The 19,984-nt window shown below is 36.1% G+C and overlaps 1 protein-coding gene across 1 annotated transcript; it reads right to left on the bottom strand.

The window, feature by feature from the left end:
* Positions 1–18,833: 18,833 nt before the first annotated feature.
* On the bottom strand, positions 18,834–19,682 carry LOC111902509 (ethylene-responsive transcription factor ERF098). The gene has a single exon (XM_023898333.3). It carries the CDS (start codon positions 19,510–19,512, stop codon positions 19,027–19,029), a length of 486 nt encoding a protein of 161 aa, XP_023754101.1. The 5' UTR covers positions 19,513–19,682; the 3' UTR covers positions 18,834–19,026.
* Between the last annotated feature and the right edge of the window lie 302 nt (positions 19,683–19,984).

Raw genomic sequence — 19,984 nt, 5'->3', positions numbered from 1 at the left:
TTGGGTCTTCAGAAATAAGCAAGATGATAGCGGGGTTATTATGCGCAATAAAGCTCGTTTGGTCATTCACGGATTCAGGCAGATAAAGGGTATTGACTACACAAAAGTATATGCTCCTGTAGCACGTTTGGAAGCCATTTGTATATTCCTAGCATATGCTTCCTACATGGGATTTACAGTTTATCAAATGGATGTCAAGACAGCCTTCTTGTACAGATTCGTGAAGGAGGAGATTTACGTTGATCAACCACCCGGGTTTGTCAATCCAAAGTTTCCAAATTATGTTTAGAAGCTGGACAAGGCTCTATATGGGTTGCATCAGCCTCCTAGAGCTTGGTATGCTACCTTAACTGAAAATTTGCTTGAGAACGGATACACAAGGGGAACGATCGATCAGACATTATTCATCAAGAAAGTGGATGCAGATTTGATTGTCGTACAGATCTACGTAGACAACATCATCTTCGGGTCAACCAACATAGAGCAATGCAAAGAGTTCGAGAATGTAATGAATAAAAGATTTGAGATAAGCTTGCAGGGTGAGATGACAATGTTTATAGGGTTACAGGTTCGACAGGATTTGACCGAAATTTTATTGCATCAAGGCAAATATGTGGAAGACATGCTAGAAAAGTTCGACTTTAAAGATTCAAAAATCGCTTCAAATCCAATGGAAGAAAGATCACTATTGACTCCAGATCCAGATGGGGAATCCGTAGATCAAACAAAATATCGATCGATGATCGGATCTTTGATGTATCTGACCGCCAGCAGACCTGACATCATGTTTTTCGTCTGTCAATGCACTCGTTATTAGGCTAATCCTAAACTCTCTCATTTAATTATTGTTAAGAGAATTTTGAGGTACCTTAAAGGTAACCCTAAGTTGGGTCTTTGGTATCCTAAAAATGCCGATTTTGATTTATATGCTTTTGCTGACAGCAATTATGGAGGGTGTGATCTTGACAGGAAATCTACATCGGGTGGATGTTAGTTTTTAGGGGACCGATTGGTGTCATGGCAATGCAAGAAACAACAAACGGTGTCGACCTCAATGGCTGAAGCTGAATACGTTGCTGCCTCAGCCTGCTGCTCTTGGGATATCTGGATTCAACACCAATTGCTGGATTACGGTTTGAACTTTCTAGACACTTCCATTTTTTGTGATAATGATGCGACCGTTCAAATTGATAAAAATCTAGTTCAACATTCCAAAACCAAGCACATTAACATTAAAATTCATTTTATTCGAGAATGTTATGAGCTTAAACTCATTCATTTGGAACAAATTCACACTGATAACAACGTGGCGGATTTGTTTACCAAACCTTTCAGTAAAGCTCGTTTCGATGTGCTTGTGGGCTTTCTGAAAATGATTCGTTTTGAAGATTAAATTTCTATTTTTTATTTATTTATTTTTATTTTCTGTGTGTTTAAATTTGCGCATTTCTTTATTTAATTTCTTCTCCATGCACAAATTTAGGGGGAGAAATCAAAAAATTAAAAAAAATTAAAAAAATCAAAAATACAAAAAATATGTTTTCTTTTGTAAGTATTTTTGGCAAGTGATATGAAGTGTAGTGCTAAAGGGCAATATGAGATGCGTGTAATGCACTGAAGCTAAATTGTTTAGACTCTGTGTTCAATGTGCTGGTAGGCACGAAGGATTCAAAATTAAAGGAGTAGACACTGCTGACATGGAAAGGACTTGACAGTGTTAACTCATCTGGACTTAGATAATTTCATTTGGACTGACCATACGATGCTTAGATAGATTGACCAGTGAGATAAACAGGGAACCTACAAGATACATCAAGGTTACTTATTATCTAGAACTGTGGCTCAACTTTTCTTCAATATACAGACTAATGTCCTTAATTCTGGTGCTGATAGGGTGACCGGGGGGGGGGGGGGTTATGATAAAGTAGGTCGGTGTGAAATTGTCTTTCTTTCTTATCCTCTTTGTCAATCATATGTTTCTCCTTTTGCGTGATCGGAAGATCCGACTTGGGACGCAACATATGCACCTCTATTTCTATACATCCCTATCTATATTTCTTTCTATCCATCTATGTCAGTCTTATATTGTCCCCTCTGCGTGATCAGAATATCCGACCTAGGACACAACATATGCACCCCTCTATCTCTCTAACTCTCTATCTATGTTATTCATATGTTGCTCCCTCTGCGTGATTGGAAGACATCCGACATGGGATACAACATATGCATTTCTAAATTGAATTAACTAAAGGTTGTCTGTAGATTTCACTGCTGAATTTGAGTGGACAACAATATCCTTGGTCGTCGTCAGTAAAATGGTCTATTTAGAAATATAGTTGCAATGTCTTGTCACTTATAATCTGTCCAATTTTTCAATATCCTTTGTGCTTAAGTGGACCATAATATTGGTGATTGACCGGAGCTAAACATGCAGGTGTGTGCTGATAAACGGTATTGAATTGCTTGACAACTTTGATCCCAAAAGCTTTTGTTTTGTACATTTTGTATTTTATTTTTGTTTCTGTTAAATTCAAAAAATTATTTTATTTTGAGTGTATTTTTGTTTATTTTTAAAAAAATTAAATTAAAAAAAATTATTTTATTTTGAGTGTATATTTTTATTTAAGTGTGTTTATTTTATTTTATTTTACTTCAAATTTTATTTTTTTATTATTTTGACTATCTCCGAAACAAATTAAACTCTTAAGAGAAGCCCATTGATTTCAGTGGCCCAAAAGGCCGAGAACCCAATCTCCTTGGATATAAAAAAACATTTTTTTCTTCTTTTTCGCTTCATTTCTCAACATCCACACCGAAATCTGTTTCCCTCTTTTCTCTCCAAAACCCTAGGCTAGAACAGTTCATCGACGGTGTCAAAATCATCAAATTTCATTTGTTTTCCTGAAATATTTTCAAGGTATACATAATATGAACATCATGTCTCCATGTTATTGTGTTTTTTAGAAGTGTTGCAGGTGGGCAATGGAGTTTTCCGGCGTATTGACGGTGGTTTCCGGCATAACTGTCAAAGATGAATCGTCGGGTTTTTTTTCGGGTTTCGGTTTGATTCGGATCCAATAGAAAACCATATTTTTTGACCGAAAACAATATGTTTGACCGAAAACGTTTGGTCAAAAGTATTTTGACCAAAAACGATAAAAATAATAATAATAAGGGGAAATTGATCTTGACCGAAAACACATAAAGGAATTATCTGGACCAAAATCTACCATAGTGGACCAAACTTTATTTTTTTAAATTAAAATTAAATAAATTTTTTTAATTTTGATTTTAATTAAAATTTATTGTTCTCACTTAATTCGTTTGGTGCAGATAAATGGCAAATCAGTTAAAGTTCTTTGAAAATCACAATGTTGTTGGATATCTTATGGATCCACCTGCTGTTTATAAAGAATTCAAATCCATGATTGTGGGTTTGAATAATTGCAGAATCTCTCATGCTTTGCGTTCTAATCCAGTTATCTACAAGGACCTGATTGCTGATTTCTAGAAAAATGCCTCAATCAATATTCAGGGAGCGGATAGAGCTGGTTCTATTGAATCATTGGTGAAAGGAACTCAAGTAGTTGTTTATGAGCAAATTATTCGCGAAGTACTTGAATATGGTGATGCCCTTGCATTCCCAATTGAATACCCTATTAATCAAGTGAAGGAAGTACTTGAGAAGATGTGTTATGAAGGAACCTATCCCCCCCACCATCAAGAAGCTGTTGCCACCTTACTGGAGGTTTCTGGGGCACTACTTTGTGAGTTGCATTTCTGGAAGGAAGGGAGGGTTTGATGAGATTAGTCAGACTGCAACCTCAACCATTGTTGCTTTGACAATGAACTGGGATTACAACTTTTCAAAGTACATTTTTGAAGAAATGAAAAGGAATCTCCAAGGGAGGAAGAAGGATTTGTTCTTAATGTATCTCGGGTTTCTTCAGATGATTCTGAATGAAAGATATCCCCAGATCGAGAGATTTTCTGATACTTTGGACATGAAAGCTTTGGGTCCTAATACCTTTGGGCTCATGAAGCAATCAAGACAAGCTGCCAAAGTCGCTTTTCAAGGATTGAAAGAGTTGGTTAAGTTTGGAAAATTTGCAGAGATAAAAGGCATCCAATCTTCCAGTACTCAAATTGCTATAGTGGCAGAAGAACATATGACACCATTAAGGTCAAATATCAGTAGTTCGGTTGAAGTCTCTGATGATGATAACGATGATGATGATGATGACGATGATGATGATGATGATAACAATGATGATGATGATGTTGATGATATGAGTTTTCGTTTGATTGCTCCACCGATAGAGGCAATCAATGAAGCCGTGATTAACCCGGCTGAGACAGAGACTGAAATCAATATTTTTAGGCACCAAATATTCCAATGCCTGAACAAATGGATGCACTTATCAAAGAACTACAATATACTATAATGAAGCCTCCCCAAACAGTTCCTGTTACTATTGAATCTCCATCTGAGAGTGATAGAGACGAACCAAATGCGTCCCAGATGCCAAAGAAGCGAAGACAGAGAGATCCAAGGCCGGGAGTGATTATCACTAAGCAGTACAACAATCAATTTCTATAGTTGAACCAGCCCAAGTTCATGAAGATGTTCAAAGCCCAAGCATTGAACCATCTCAGGTTCATGAAGATGTTCAAAGCCCACTCATTGAACAAGCCCAGGTTTAAGAAGATGTTCAAGGTCCAATTTCTGAATCAGCCCAGATTCATCAAGACACTCAGATTTCCAATTTTGACGATGAATTTAATTTCGTAGCAAATGAGGAAACCTTTGCTTCAAGAAGTTCTTCTGCTCCACCACCTCCAGAGCACGATGTTGCATCCATTAAGCCGGCCAAGATTCTTTCTTTTCAAGATTCTATTCCTCAGTCGAGAGGAAATGGTATATGTATTGGTTCAGGACAAGGAGGTGATGAGGACTCACAACATACTAGCTCTGAGCTTAGACAAGAGATACTGATTTTGAAGCAGGAATCCATTGAAAAGGATGTGCTAATCGAGAAGTTGGATGTGAGAGTTTCGGTGCTAGAACAAGAAAATTCTCAAAAGAATAAACAGATCTCAGAACTCCAAGCTAATCTTGGTGGACTAACAACTTTCTACTTTGATCTTAAAGACAAACTAATTGGAAAGTTTGGTGATGAGTTCAAGTCATCTAGTTCTGAGAGTGCAAAAGCACCTGAGACTTCTGAGAGGGTGGTGGTTAGACCTACCCCAGATTCCAACATTGATAAATATTTATCTTCTGGTCCCGCTACAGCTGAAGAAAGACGGGAGAAATAAAAGAAAGTAAGTGTGTTGAGGAAAAATAAAATGCTTCTGATGAAGAATTCTGATGAGAATGCAACTAATGATCAACCTCAGATGTTCATTAAAGAAGTTGGGAAAAGAAAATTTGCTGACAGATACGACGATCATTCAGGTATTCGCATGTGGGGATTTGAAGCTAACAAGAACATGTGGGTTGTGAAACGGAGGAGCGAAAATATTGAATACTATGAGAAGAAGGTTGATTTTTTTTGTCTTGGACTAAGGTTGATCTTGCAGAGCTAGTCTATGATCCTTTTCACAATCCTACAAATGATCCCAAGGCCTGGGCGTTTAAAAAATTTCTAGAAGACAAATCGAGGCATAACTTTGCAGGCATGTCAACAGCGTCCTCATTCGTTAGAAAGGTCAAAGGTGTTATCGATCCGCACACCAACAAAACCATGGTAAACGTTATGTAGCCGCCTAGAAAGAAGACGAAAAAGATTCCTCTCTCTCAGCCTATACCTGATGGTTCTCTAAATGATCTTCAATTATGGGTATATAATGAGGCAACAACCACTATGGTGATCAAGACTGAAAAGGATCAGTTTCATCTCGTTGATCCCAGGGATTTGCTGAGACTTGGTGAGCGTGGCATTCACACATTATCTAGGAAACAACTTATGGTGGAAAATGAAATGTTCGAGGCTGCTGCGAAAGAATTTACTGGCATGACCATGAAGATTATTGATCAGAAGTTGTGGGCAAGAGCTTTAGCTGGTTCTGAAGTTCATCTTGTGGAGAAACCATAAATATAGCCAACAATAAACCAAGGGGGAGATTGTTGGGTCATATTTTTGTGGTTTATGTTGGGCTTATATTGTTATTTGTTCTTGGGCTAAGATTAGTATTCTATTATTGGGTTTATATTGTGCGGTTGTAAGGACCGAAATCACTATGGTGATTTCGGTCATAACGGGCTTGCACCTTTTTATGGCATTGTATTTGGCTCATATATATATATATATATATATATATATATATATATATATATATATATATATATATATATATATATATATATATATACACACACACACACACACACACATTTGTTTAGAGGTTAGGAGTTCCATTATTTTGTTCACGGTTGCTTTGAGTTCTTATGTACCAGACGGTTTATTGATAATAGAATCGTGTGCATTTGAAGCTATTTTGTGTTCTTGAATCATTGTTTATCTAACATTCCGCATTCTTTAAGCGATTAAGATTGATATTGCGTAAGATCCATAGTTTTGGGACTTACAAGCATAATCATGAAATTTTGAAAAAAAAAATCTTATTATTATAAAAAAACAACTCCACAAAAAAAATATTTTTCAAAAGTCATAAAACTTTACGGAATACTTATACTCACTATATTAATGAATTTATAAATAGAATTTTAGAAATATATATTATAAAGTGTTCATATTTTAATTTTAAGAAACATTAGTTTTTATAAAATATAATGAATTTTTTTTCTCCAAATCTAAAAACGCAACGTCTTACTGTTTTAGTAAGTTTGTAAAATAAATTAAAACAATATTGTTGTTGAGCCTACATACATTTTGTTTCAAGGAATCGAATGTTTAATAAAAAATAAGATGTGAAAATTTTCATTCTCCGAATAAAAAATCATTTTAAAGGCTTGCTATACATCATATATTGTGAGCTTTTCGAAAAAAAAAATCATAAATAGGGTCGTCTATATATCACACTTTATTTTAAATGATTAGATTTAAAAAAAAGTAATGTTGAAAATAACATCCAAAATGAAATGATTCAAAATATTTATTATCCAAAAAAATTACGATTGAACATGTCTATCATACTTAATTTTTTATGATCCAAAAACATTTTGATCTAAATATGTTATAATCCTTAATCGTATATTTTATGATTTAAAACTAGATGCTTTAAAAAATGTAATTATCCAGATTTTTTATAAACAAAAACGTAATGAAATTGAATATATTATGATCTAAGATCATTTTATCGAAAATAATATGATCCAAAAATGATATGATACAAAATATTATGATTTAAAATGATTTGATGCAAAATAATATGTGATGGGTTTTATAGGTTATAATATTACATGTAAATGCAAAAAATCACTTAGCACTTAAAGGAACATGAAACCTATAAGGATATTTGTCTTCATAATTAATAGCAACATACTATGAATATAAAGAACCCTATGAGAATCCTACTATAATCTAAATTAATAGATCCAAGGTTACATACCTTTGAATTGTTGTAGTAAACAATTCTTTGAATCCCTTCCTTTGTAGATCTTGAAAAGTTAGTACCAAAAGTATGATGCTTCTAATGACTCACACCAAAAACCCAAAAACCCTAGAATGAAGAGGAAAAAGAGGAAGGAGAAGGAATTTTTGTTCATAAGCCTCTTAGAAAGGCAATGCACGGAATTTTGCTCTCTAGGGGCCCTATTTATAGTTTAGGTAACTTGCAGGCAATGCCATATTTGGCTTGATTAAATAATATATTTAATCCCAATTCAAATGCTTTCCTTATCTGTAACCAGGAGGCTTCTAGAAACCCTAGGAATCCTTCCAATATCATCCATACCATTGAGGGTTCTTGTAACATCCTAAAAACATGATCCAAAAATTTTATTTTCAATTTAAGTAAAAACAGTATTCCAAACATTTCCATACATCTCGAATAAAATATGTGTATCAAACATCATAAAAATAAGAGTGAAATCTCTAGTGCGAAATCCATATGGTGTGTGCGATGCACTCAATTTGAACTCTTCCCTTTGGAACCGAAAGTACCTGAAAAATAAACTAAAAACCATAAGCATTAAGCTTAGTGAGTTCCCCAAAATACAATATACCATACATATAACAGATAACGGACCCCACCCTAACTCGCATAACGGGCCCCGCCCAATGAGTATAACGAGACCCGCCCTAACTCGCATAACAGGCCCAACCTAATGAGTATAACGGGCCTCGCCCTAACTCACATAATGGGTCCCGTATACATACAATTCATATCAAATAATAACATGCAAGAAAATCATCAGGCCCCGCCCAGAAAGCATACAAGCACATAAACACACTAGTGCCACACAGACAATGAGTATTCTAACATATCAAATCCTGGGTCAGCGTTGATGCCTTCGACCTGCTATACATGGTGAGTAAACTCACCTCAAATGTTGAATCTCACTGAAGATTCCTAGTTGTTGTCCTGACGACTCCCATAGTTGGGCGTAGTCCTTGGCTACGCTGGGCGTAGTCTTCAGATAAGGGTGCCAACTGTCTCACACATCGGACATATAAGACTAAAGGTACGCGGGGCATATCGGACCTCGTACGCGAGGCGACACATCGTTCATTGGATGTGAGGCTGATCTTCATCGGACGGCTGTGGCACTGCCACGTCATCACCTTCACACTAGGTTCATGATTTTCCACCCCGACTTCTAAAAATCATAACTCTCGCATACGAGCTCCGTTTTTTACGTTCTTTATATACACGCGTAGGAGGGAACATACTCTACAACTTTTTTTTAGACTCCGTCGTATAATTTTGAATTATTTTTAAAAGTTATATTTTTAACAGGCCGGGACAGGATTGGTCCGTTAAAAATTCATAACTTCTTCATCTGACGTCCGTTTTCGTCTGTCTTTTTGTCGTTATGCTACAAATAACGAGATATTTGATTCTCGTTTAGGCTGTGTCGGCTAAAAACCGCTTGATCTAATATTCAAACTTCGGGTTGTACATTGCTAAGCCGAAACTTCGAAAAATCATAACTATCTCATACGAAGTCAGATTTGGGCGTTCTTTTTATGTACCCTCTCGGTTTAACATATCCTACGACTTCCGTTTAGGTCGCTAAAGCTAAAACTCTCTCTATCGTAAATTCACTATCTACGCTTCCCGGTATCGTGTCGGTTTCATCGCGAAACTTCGACGGCTCATAACTTCTTCGTTATAACTCGGATTTCGGCTTTCATTATATCTACGGAATCCTTGTTTCGTCCATTACAACTTTATGTAAAGATATCGGGTTTATCTCACACTTTAATTTTGACGCTTATTTTCATCCTTTATTTATTATACATTTATAAATAAGTAATAAACACATAAATACACATAATTCACATGGTATTCAATTATATCATCTTTATTACTTCAAAAGAGTTACAATAGTTGACCTAGACTATTACACTGTCTAAAAATGCTTAGCCCCGAAACCCGGGCGTTACATATAGGCAGCTTCTCCACGGTCCTTCATAGCAAAACACTTCCCAAGCCAGGATTTAACCTCCTGCAAAGTTGGGATGTCATTTCCTATGAGTAGTATGTCATCCACATACAGTACCAAAAAGCTAACTATACTCCCACTAGCTCTGACATACACACAAGATTCATCTTCGCTTCTCGAAAAGCCAAAATCTTTGACTTTCTCATCAAAACAAAGGTTCCAGCTGTGCGATGCTTGTTTCAATCCATAAATGGATTTCTCAAGCTTGCACACTCTATCAGGGTACTCTGCACTGACAAAAACCTCTGGCTGACTCATGTAAACATCCTCAGCTAACTTTCCATTAAGGAAAGCGGTTTGACATCCATTTGCCATATTTCATAATCATGAAATGCAGCAATGGCTAGCATAACCCTAATAGACTTAATCTTTGCTACTGGTGAGAAGGTTTCATCATAATTAACTCCTTGAGTTTGAGTTAAGCCCTTCGCAACCAGTCGTGCCTTATAAGTGTGCACTTTTCCATTCATGTCGGTCTTCTTCTTGAAGATCCATTTACACACGACCGTCTTACGACCCGGTACATTGTCCACCAAGTTCAAACTTGATTGTCATACATGGGCTGAATCTCGCTGTCCATAGCCTCTTTCCATTTAGCAGACTCAGGGCCTGCCATGGCTTCCATATAGCTGTTAGGTTCATCCAAATTTACCAGTGTGTTATCACTGATAAATGTATCACCTTCCGCAGTAATATGGAAGCCATAGTAATGCTCAGGTACATTCCTAACTCTCGTGGAACGCCTCAGAGGTACAGAACCGTCAGTCGGATCAATAGGAGTTTCGTCCTCAAGTTGACTGCTAGGATTTGAGGGTCCTTCACCACTTGACTCTTGAATTTCTTCAAGGTCAATTTGCCTTCCACTGCTTCCTTGGCTTATGAACTCTCTCTCACGAAAGACTCCTCTCCTTGCTACAAAGACCACATTATCACTGGGTATGTGGAAGAGGTAACCAAAGGATTTCTGTGGGTAGCCGATGAACATACACCTCTCACTTCGAGGTTCGAGCTTATCGTGAGTCTCGCGCCTCACAAATGCCTCGTAACCCCAAATCTTGATGTGGTCCAGATTGGGAACTTTACCAATCCACATCTCGTGAGGTGTTTTGGCAACCTTCTTTGTAAGGACTAGATTAAGAATATGGGCGGCAGTCTCTAAGGCATACCCCCAAAATGAGATTGGTAGCGAAGCTCGACTCATCATGGAATGAACCATGTCTAACAAGGTTCGATTACACCTCTCAGCCACACCATTCAATTGCGGTGTTCTGGGAGGCGTCAATTGTGAGACAATCCCACATTCCTTAAGATAGTCAAGGAACTCTATACTAAGATACTCACCACCTCGATCGGATCGAAGCATCTTAATGTTCCTGCCCAACTGATTCTCCACTTCCTGTTTAAAATCCTTGGACTTTTCAAAGGTTTTTGACTTATGCTTGATTAAGTAGACATATCCATATCTACTATAATCATCAGTAAAAGTCACATAGAAGCGGTTAGCATCCCTTGTGGCGGTTCTGAAGGGTCCACACACATCAGTATGTATGAGATCCAACAAACCCTCACCCCTAACACAAGTACTAGTGAAGGGTGACTTTGTCATTTTAGCAAGCAAAAAAAATTCAAAAATATCATCTGAATTTAGGTCAAACGACTCCAAAACTCCATCCTTTTGGATTTGTCCTATTCGTTTCTTGCTCACATGTCCAAGATGACAATTCCATAATGATGCTTTATCCAAGTTAGCGAAAGAATTGATACACACCAGATTATTTCCTAGGTTATCAACAACCGACACAGTTTCATATAGACCATCACAAGGTAATGCTTTAAAATAAAGAACATTATTAAAGAAAGCATTAATACCACCATATTCATTATCAAACGAAAAGGTAAACGCTTGTTTGTACAAACCATGAAAGGAAATAATATTTCTCGCCATTTCAGACGAGTAACAACATTTATTCAAATCTAATGTTAACCCACTACTTAGAAACAAAGAATAAACTCCAATCTTGGTGACATGAGCTTTCATATTCCCCATGATTAAGTTTATCTTCCCATGCTCAACATTCTCACTTCTTCTTTGTCCCTGCAAATCATAACATATGTGAATACCACAACCTGTATCAAGGACCCAAGAATTAGAATAGGGTGATTTATTAGACAATATAGTGTAATTACCTACATGGTTGGGTTTCACTTTCCCATCCTTAATATCTTGCAGGTACTTTGGACAGTTTCGCTTCCAGTGTGACTTTTCATGGAAATAGAAGCATTGAGCCTCTTTGGGGTTGGCAGAAGGAGTGACAGAACCTCTCTTGGTTCCACTTGAAGAGGAGCCATCAAGGGACTTTCCCTTGGTACCCTTAGAAGGGCTCTTCATCTTCTTTCCTTTGCCTTGCCCGATTGCCAAGACAGGGGTCGCGGTAGGAGTAGGAGTAGTAACAACCGACTTACCTTTAATACCACTTTTCGTGGTCTTCAAAATTCCTTGAAGTTTTTTGAGTGTAACTTCTTCTTTGTTCATGTGATATGTCATCCGAAATTAATCATAACACGAAGGTAAGGAGTGCAAAATGATGTCAATTGCCAACTCCTCGGGGAAGTTCACATTCAGGTTCAACAAACGGTCCACATATCTTTGCATTTTCTGCATGTGGCCCGTGATGGGTTCACCATCCTTCATTCGGGTTGTTATCATGGAGAAGATGATTTCATATCGCTCTTGACCAACACTCTGATGGTAGCGGTCTATCAAGTCCTGGTGCATCTCAAAAGGGTAATAGTCCTCATAGGACTTTTGGAGCTCGGCTGTCATTGTGGCCAACATGATACATGCCACTTTGGTGGCATCTCTCTCATGAGTTCGGTATTCAGCGATCTCCTCAGGAGTAGCAGACGACTCATCAAGTTCCTTAAGCTCCTTGTTGAAGACATATTCCTTGTCCTCATATCGAGTGACCATCCTGATGTTCCTGATCCAATCCATAAAGTTGGATCCATCGAAGATGACTCTCCCACAAAGTTTCATGAGAGAGAAGGAGCCGGAAGGGTTTGAGCCAGAAGCAGCATTGTTGGAAGACATCTGAAAAAGAAAGAAAGTTTAGATTAGATACAAAGATAGTCCTTAATAAGACACCCAAATGTAATATTAAGGCTAGGAGCCAACACAATGTTTTATAACTTAGAAGAGGGATGCCGTAATCCAAGCTATAAAATATTTGAAGGTAGGTGAATGACGATTCACCAATTTCCACCATAAAAAATGAAATAAATTATTAGGTTTTAATTGGTTTTGAAACTCCTAGATTCTTTTGAGATTCATTGACCTTTTAAATAGCATGTTTCAATCTCGAGTGTGCCCTTCAAGTTTTGTGACTGGGATGCCGAGGATCACAGAACAAGGTGTGAATTAACCATGCAAATTACTTGGTACTCTTCATGTTTATCACCTATTCGATGTATTGGTTAACCACATGCGCTCCACCGATCTATGATAAACCTTAAGTCACCATTTTCCTACCTTGTTAAGTCCAGGTTAGTATGCCGGTTAACCACACATGCTCCACTAACGACTTAAGCAAAGTGCAACGTGTAATTTCATGGGTTAGCACTATATTCACATTTTCCTAAAGTAACTAAGCTTGGGAATTTATAAAAAAAACATTTAGTTACTTTACAATCATCATACTTTTAATGAGGATTAAAGTCATTGTCCTACCCATTCGGCTAACGACCCTCCACCAGTCAAGGAAGCGATGGGTGAGAGTGGACACCCATTAAGCTGTCATTTTATAGGCAACAACCTTATACCCCCCTTAGAAATCGGCTTCGTGAATAAGGCCTACTAACAGTAAAACGACTTGTTCTTATACACACACACACACACACACACATATATATATATATATATATATATATATATATATATATATAAACTTATAATATTATAAAGTATAAGGGTTGAATTTTAACTTTTAAAATTCTAGGGGTTGAAACTAAAGTTTACTAAAATGTGTGAGACTTTACATGTTCCAAAACTTAAGGGCAAGTAAGTTTTGTAACTTTCAAAACTTTTCAACTTCATAACTTCTGAGTTAATGATTTATGAAAATGAAGTCTCTTCATTTTCATGTAACTTATGTGTTTCTTTAATGGACTTTAAATGATGAATTTTGGTAATCCATAACTTGAGGACAAATAATGGATTCCATTAAAACACATCAAGATCAAGAATTAAACTAACAAACTATTTGCAAATAATTCCTATGATCTTCTAAACTCATAAGTGTATGAACATCCATATCAACAATTTCAAGAATCATAAATAAACAATACAAAATTTGAAATTTTGATAATAGCCATTGTAAATGGATTAGCATAACAATTACACCATCTAAAACAAGTTTTATAAGACCAAAACAGTTTAGGGTAATGTTTCTAGTCCATTTCCAACAACAAAACTCAAAAATCTGCATCCAGGGCCTCCTACTCGTCGAGTGCATGAACCTACTCGACGAGTAGGATGATTTTACACATGGACTCGTCGAGTCCTCCATGGACTCATTGAGTTCACTTAGTAGAATGCAGTTTTATCGATTTTCTTAACAAGTTTGCATCAAGTATCAAGAAAACAAGCCTAGGATCTAATACCACCAAAGGGTTTCGAGCATTCTAACACTCCTATGGTGTACATGCAACCCTAGAAACCTTGGATCTATGTTTTCTCTAAGATACATGCAAATAATGACTTTCCAAGGTTTACATCCTAACTAGCATGTTATGGGGTACTTGAATCATAAAACACTAGTAGGATTACATACCTTTTAGTAGTGGTCAATTGCTTGGAGTTTGAGAGCCTAGCACCAATAATGTGGATGCCTCAAACAGAAGTCACAAATCACCATAAATTTTGGAAACTTGAGAGAATGGTAGTACACTTCTAGAAATCGTCCACACCTTAGTTCTCACACACCCTAGTGCCATTTCAAGTGCCAAGGACCCCTTTATATAGTGTGGTGGATTAAGGTTACATTTATGTAAACCCTAATGCCCATGACCTTTCATTTTGAGATCCATGGGTTAAAGCTCCATGTACTATCCATGGACTTTCCATGCAAGCCTAGCCCATTCTAAATAAGCAATAGCCCACACTATATAAATACAAGAGTCCGTATTTAATTAATCACCTTTTTGATCACCAAATTAATTCTAGATCAAAACTAATTAAATAATATGATTTCATATTAATATATTAGAGCTTATAATATATTAATAAATCATAAACATACTATTCTCAAAGATTGTCCATAAATTGCTCGGGTGAAGCGCAACCCAAATGGACCATGTCGGGTCACGTCAAGTACATCTCAAATATATTTATGGACTTAGACACCTTATCCAACATATTCTTCTTTAGAATTTCATGATTCAATGTATGAAGCTAGACGCTGATAAGAATTCGAAAAATTTGTGTCGATGTATATCAGTGTTCGTGATATATTACTGCACCTACCCATTCTTTCCCAATAATTCTTCTATTAAAGAGGTTAATGATTCACTGTATTAGCCATACACTGATAAATCTTTGACACTCTTTGCCGATAGGTACATTTCATACCAGAATGTATTACACGCATCATTCCATTCTTTCCCATTATTCTTCTAATAAAAGAAGTTAATGATTCAGCATGTAGAAACATACGCTGATGAGACCTCACAACACTATGTCATTGAATGATATTTAAAACCCATACTATCAGGAGACATCACAATCTCACTTAATAATCAGCTGCATACTTGATCCATTGATTAAGTAATTCAAATAAGTTGATCGCTTCCGCTAGTACCATATATGTTGCTGATGTCAAAAAGGGGAGAAATAATCATATACTCAAGTGAATTCATTCATTTTCTTAGGGGAGATAGTTCACACATGGTTATAGTTCGACACATGGTCTTCGATATGTTGTCTTCAATATACCCTCATTTATGATTGGGCAAATATCTCAAAGTGAAGAATAGACTATGCTATCAGTTTTAAGAAAGGAAGTTCCCATTTTCAAGGGGAACAAATGTCAGATGCTATAAATCTAAGGGGAGCATATAAAAATTCTATCATTCTACTGCAACTCATGTTACATTGATTGTTTCCGCTGTTCTTACTGCTTCAACTACTGACAACCAAAAGTGAGAAAGAGCCAATACACTTTCTCATGGGAAGGAAATGTTAAAGAATTTCTTGAAGATTAGTTTTGACATCATCATCTAGGGGGAGATCATAAGGTCACACCTTATGATCTGATGAGTCAACACTTTACACGTTGACTACCAGCACCAGCACCAATGTCACCGCTAGAGTTAGTGCCAACACAAGACCTTATCAGTGTCAATGTAAAGATATTGATCTTTGTATATTAGGCAGTTATACGTATATATAGAATAGATATATGATCCGTAATCTTTTCGATTAGGATTAGACCTTTACTTAGATAGGTATACATTCCTTAATTAATGGATATCAGTTATTTTAATCATATATATATATATATATATATATATATATATATATATATATTCAACATTAGGGTGAAACCCTAATGTATGTATTGGTGACTGTCTTTGTGACCTCTGTTCTCTTCATGAGAACACATAATCTTTGTATAGTTAGTTTGTTCTTTGTTATTCATAGTTGAAGTGTATCCAATCGATACAAGCCTTCACTTTATATCCACATGTAGCTATCGACGAGATCTAAACCTTTCATTAAGTCTCTGTCGGCTAATTCTTACTTAATTTTTAAAGTTATATTGTTAACAAGCTTAAACTGTTAAAGTTCGTATAAAAATTATAACTCTCTCGCTCGACATCCATTTTCGATTGTTTTTATATCGATAGTCTCCTAATAATGAGATCTTCGATTTTTATTTAGATCGTTTTCCTAACAATCGGCCGATCTAAGATTCGATTTCTGTGTTACATACTACCATACTGAAACTTCGAAAAATCATAACTTCCTCATATGAAGTAAGAATCTGACGTTCTCTGTATACATGCTCTCAATTTTATGATTACTACGACTTTCGTTTAGATTATTTATCCTAATTAATCTTCTTTCAAAACATCTATTTATCACCGTGACAAATAATTACCCCATTATTCTTCAATCATCTAGCCCTATATCGCGGGAGTTACCAAAGAAATCAAGGTTTGGCAACAATCGGATCTTCGACTGATTACCACCTTCGACTATGTACGTGGCTCTGCCAAAGCTCTCGTCATTGTCGGAAGAAAATATAAAACAAAAACCTTCTACTCACTCACCAAAGATTTCCTTTTGCCTATAAATCATCCCTTCTTGCTTCTTACAACAATTTTCCATTCAAAAACCCATCCATCCATGCATGTCAATGTTTGCCTTGCTTCCGAAGCTCCTATAAGCCCACAAATCTCCTTCTCACATCATATCAATAATCCATCATTAGAAATCAACTCGATTCACTCTGATCCCAACAGATTAGACTAATTTCTTCTATCTCCCACTTTTAATTTGATTTCTGCACCGCCTCCAATCTTACACCTACGGATGAGCTCTTCTCCAATGGAAAAATCCTCCTGACCTAGATAAAAAAAACCCAAAATCATTCACCTGACACTTCCCAAATTAGAAACTTCACCATAAAATACGAATACCTAGAAGAAACGCCTCAAGGATGTCATATTCAATAACAAACAACAATAAAAATCGACATCCACATCGAGATCCTTTTGGCAGTTCAGGTGAAGCACAAGTTGATAGTGGTTAATGGTGATGATCTTAGACTCAACCCCTCTTTAAGAAGAGTATAACCAATGAGTGTCTGTGTGTGAGAGAGAGAGATTAGGGGGAAACGTGGACAAGAGGTGAGGTTGATTTAATTTAACGTTTTTTATTAGTTAAAAGTCATCTAGTACATGAAACTGATAATGATAGGTTATAGGGACTAAAAAGACAGACCACTTCAGAGTTTATTCCTTTACAAAACACGAAAATAAGTTATGAGACTGATTCAGTAAATTCAAAATACATAGTTGGACGAATGTGTTATTTTCCGTAGCATTTTTGTTTTATGGATTAAGAGGTCATTCTCTGACATAATTCTTAATATAATTGTTCCATTGTATTAAGTAAAACATTATTATCATACATACACAACACCAACAATTACGATCCACTTTAACATCCAGTAACATATATAATCATCAACACGTTTTCTAAAGAGAAAATGAAAAACTTGTTAACTTTAATGTTCTTACCATTTTTAGATGCAAAGGTTGAGAGAAAAACTATATTGGATTTGCAATTGAAAGAAAGAGAAGCTGAAATATTGGATGCATGATTTCAAATAAGATAACATGAAATGGATGTGTGACAAGCTCAAGTAGAAGAACAAATTACAATCATTTTGAGAAAGTTGAACAACCCACAAAGTAATTCATCAAATAGTTCCTAGTTTTATGAATAGTAAACATTTGAAATGTATTAGGCAATTTATTTTTGCGGTCATTTTTAGACTATGAACAACCCATCCGATAATCTGCTAGATAGTTCCTAGTTTTTTGGTGAATGTTAGTGACATTTTATTTTGGCCGATGAATATGAATAATGAGTTTTTTCTACATTTGTAATGCATTATTTGTTTTTCTGCATTTTAGGCAAAAAAGACCTCCTTATTTTTCAATTTGTTTTAAATAAAATCATTTTAAGGATGGATTTACGGTATATAGATCTGTCACAAATAATTGGAAAAGTCATAAGCAATCAATAGATAATAAATCTTGTAGACAATTTGTAGCTAAAATCCCGTAGGTAACCAGTAAAACAGGTTCTGTCCAACGACCCACGAGGTATATTTCTATAGATCTTTTTCCGTAAACAAACCGTTTTACCTACAACTTAACTACAAAATCTGTGATGGGCCAGTTTTCTAGTAGTGTAACATAAATAATAAACCCCAATTTCTTGTTAATTTAACCGTTACCGATACCAACCACATACATATTATATTATAGTCATCTTACATGTAACGACAAAATATCAAAATCAAAATTTAACATATATTCATGTTTATCCATCTCAGTCTCCATACATGCTTAAAGCAAACCACGTGTATTTATACTAAATCCAACATAATTCAATAAGCAATCGTTCAGATAGCACAGGAAACACGTACTTCAATATATACGTCAATAAAATACATTTTTTAATAAATTTTTTGAATGTTTGTTACATAAAATTCCATGTATCCGCAATCCCGTAATGAAATCTCTCGTTTTTCAACATTAACCTAGTTTATTAATTATGTCTAAATACGAGATTCGAACTTAAGTATCTTTCAGTTTTGGTGTTAAATCCTTGTGTTTGGTGAATGTTTGCCAAGGAGGTCCTCCAAAAGCTTATCATCCAAATACTCCAATTCTATAACCGGCTCTCTTTCCGATCTGCCATTGTTATCCCTCGAAGATATATTTGAAGAAGGCGATGACGAAGAGGACATTGATAATAACGTCGAGTTTGCTGGCAATGCCGCCATAGAAGCAAACCCGGAGCTCGACGGCAGCCCCGCCGTGGAAGATTCAACATTCCGGTAATGGCCGTCATTAGGAAAGTTAAGAATAGCTTGATGACCCCTTAAAGCATAAGCAGCTCTGTCATAAGCCCTAGCAGCTTCCTCCGCCGTATCAAAAGTTCCTAGCCATGAACGCGCTCCGTTTCTCGTCGGATCACGTATCTCTGCTGCGTACCTCCCCCATGGCCTCCGTCGTATCCCTCTGTACTTATTTTCTCTTCTTCCTCGTTCTCCACTTCCGGTGGGTTCTTGATTTGATTCCATCGCTTCAAGCCTCGATTTTTCTTTTAAATCCGTGAGTTTGATCGTATAAATATCAATAGGATTATTCGGAAAGAATTCATTGATTATAAAGAAGGGTCGTATGTGGTGGGTTGAATCGAATTCAACTTTGACAACAATCGCCGGCGGCCATTTCTTTGAAGCTTCGTGATAACATGACACAGTGGAGCGTATTCAAGTTGCTGGTGCACGTGGGGATACCTTAGAATAATCTAACAAACATTCTAGTCAAATCTTAGTCATAGTTCAATAAAAACATTTTGTCGTGAAGCCTTAAAATTATATATGTGATAACTAGAGTTAAATAATAAAACATGGATTTTTTTTTTTTTCTTTTCTTTTGTGGTTGATGAAAATAGAGATATCTTCAGAAAAATCTCGATATTTTGGGCAAATTTTTAATAAAGTCCTAAATTTTATTTTTTGAATAAAAATTTCCTGACTTTTTCACCTT

The sequence above is a fragment of the Lactuca sativa genome, chromosome 5 (genome assembly GCF_002870075.4).
Source record: "Lactuca sativa cultivar Salinas chromosome 5, Lsat_Salinas_v11, whole genome shotgun sequence".
NCBI lineage: Eukaryota > Viridiplantae > Streptophyta > Magnoliopsida > Asterales > Asteraceae > Lactuca > Lactuca sativa.
The sequence above is the reverse complement of the archived record's forward strand: the minus strand, read 5'-3'. Positions and strand labels throughout refer to the sequence as shown.

What these genes read in the sequence shown, in the direction of transcription:
- LOC111902509 (XM_023898333.3), bottom strand. Translation starts at nt 19,512, where the DNA reads ATGGAATCAAATCAAGAACCCACCGGAAGTGGAGAACGAGGAAGAAGA.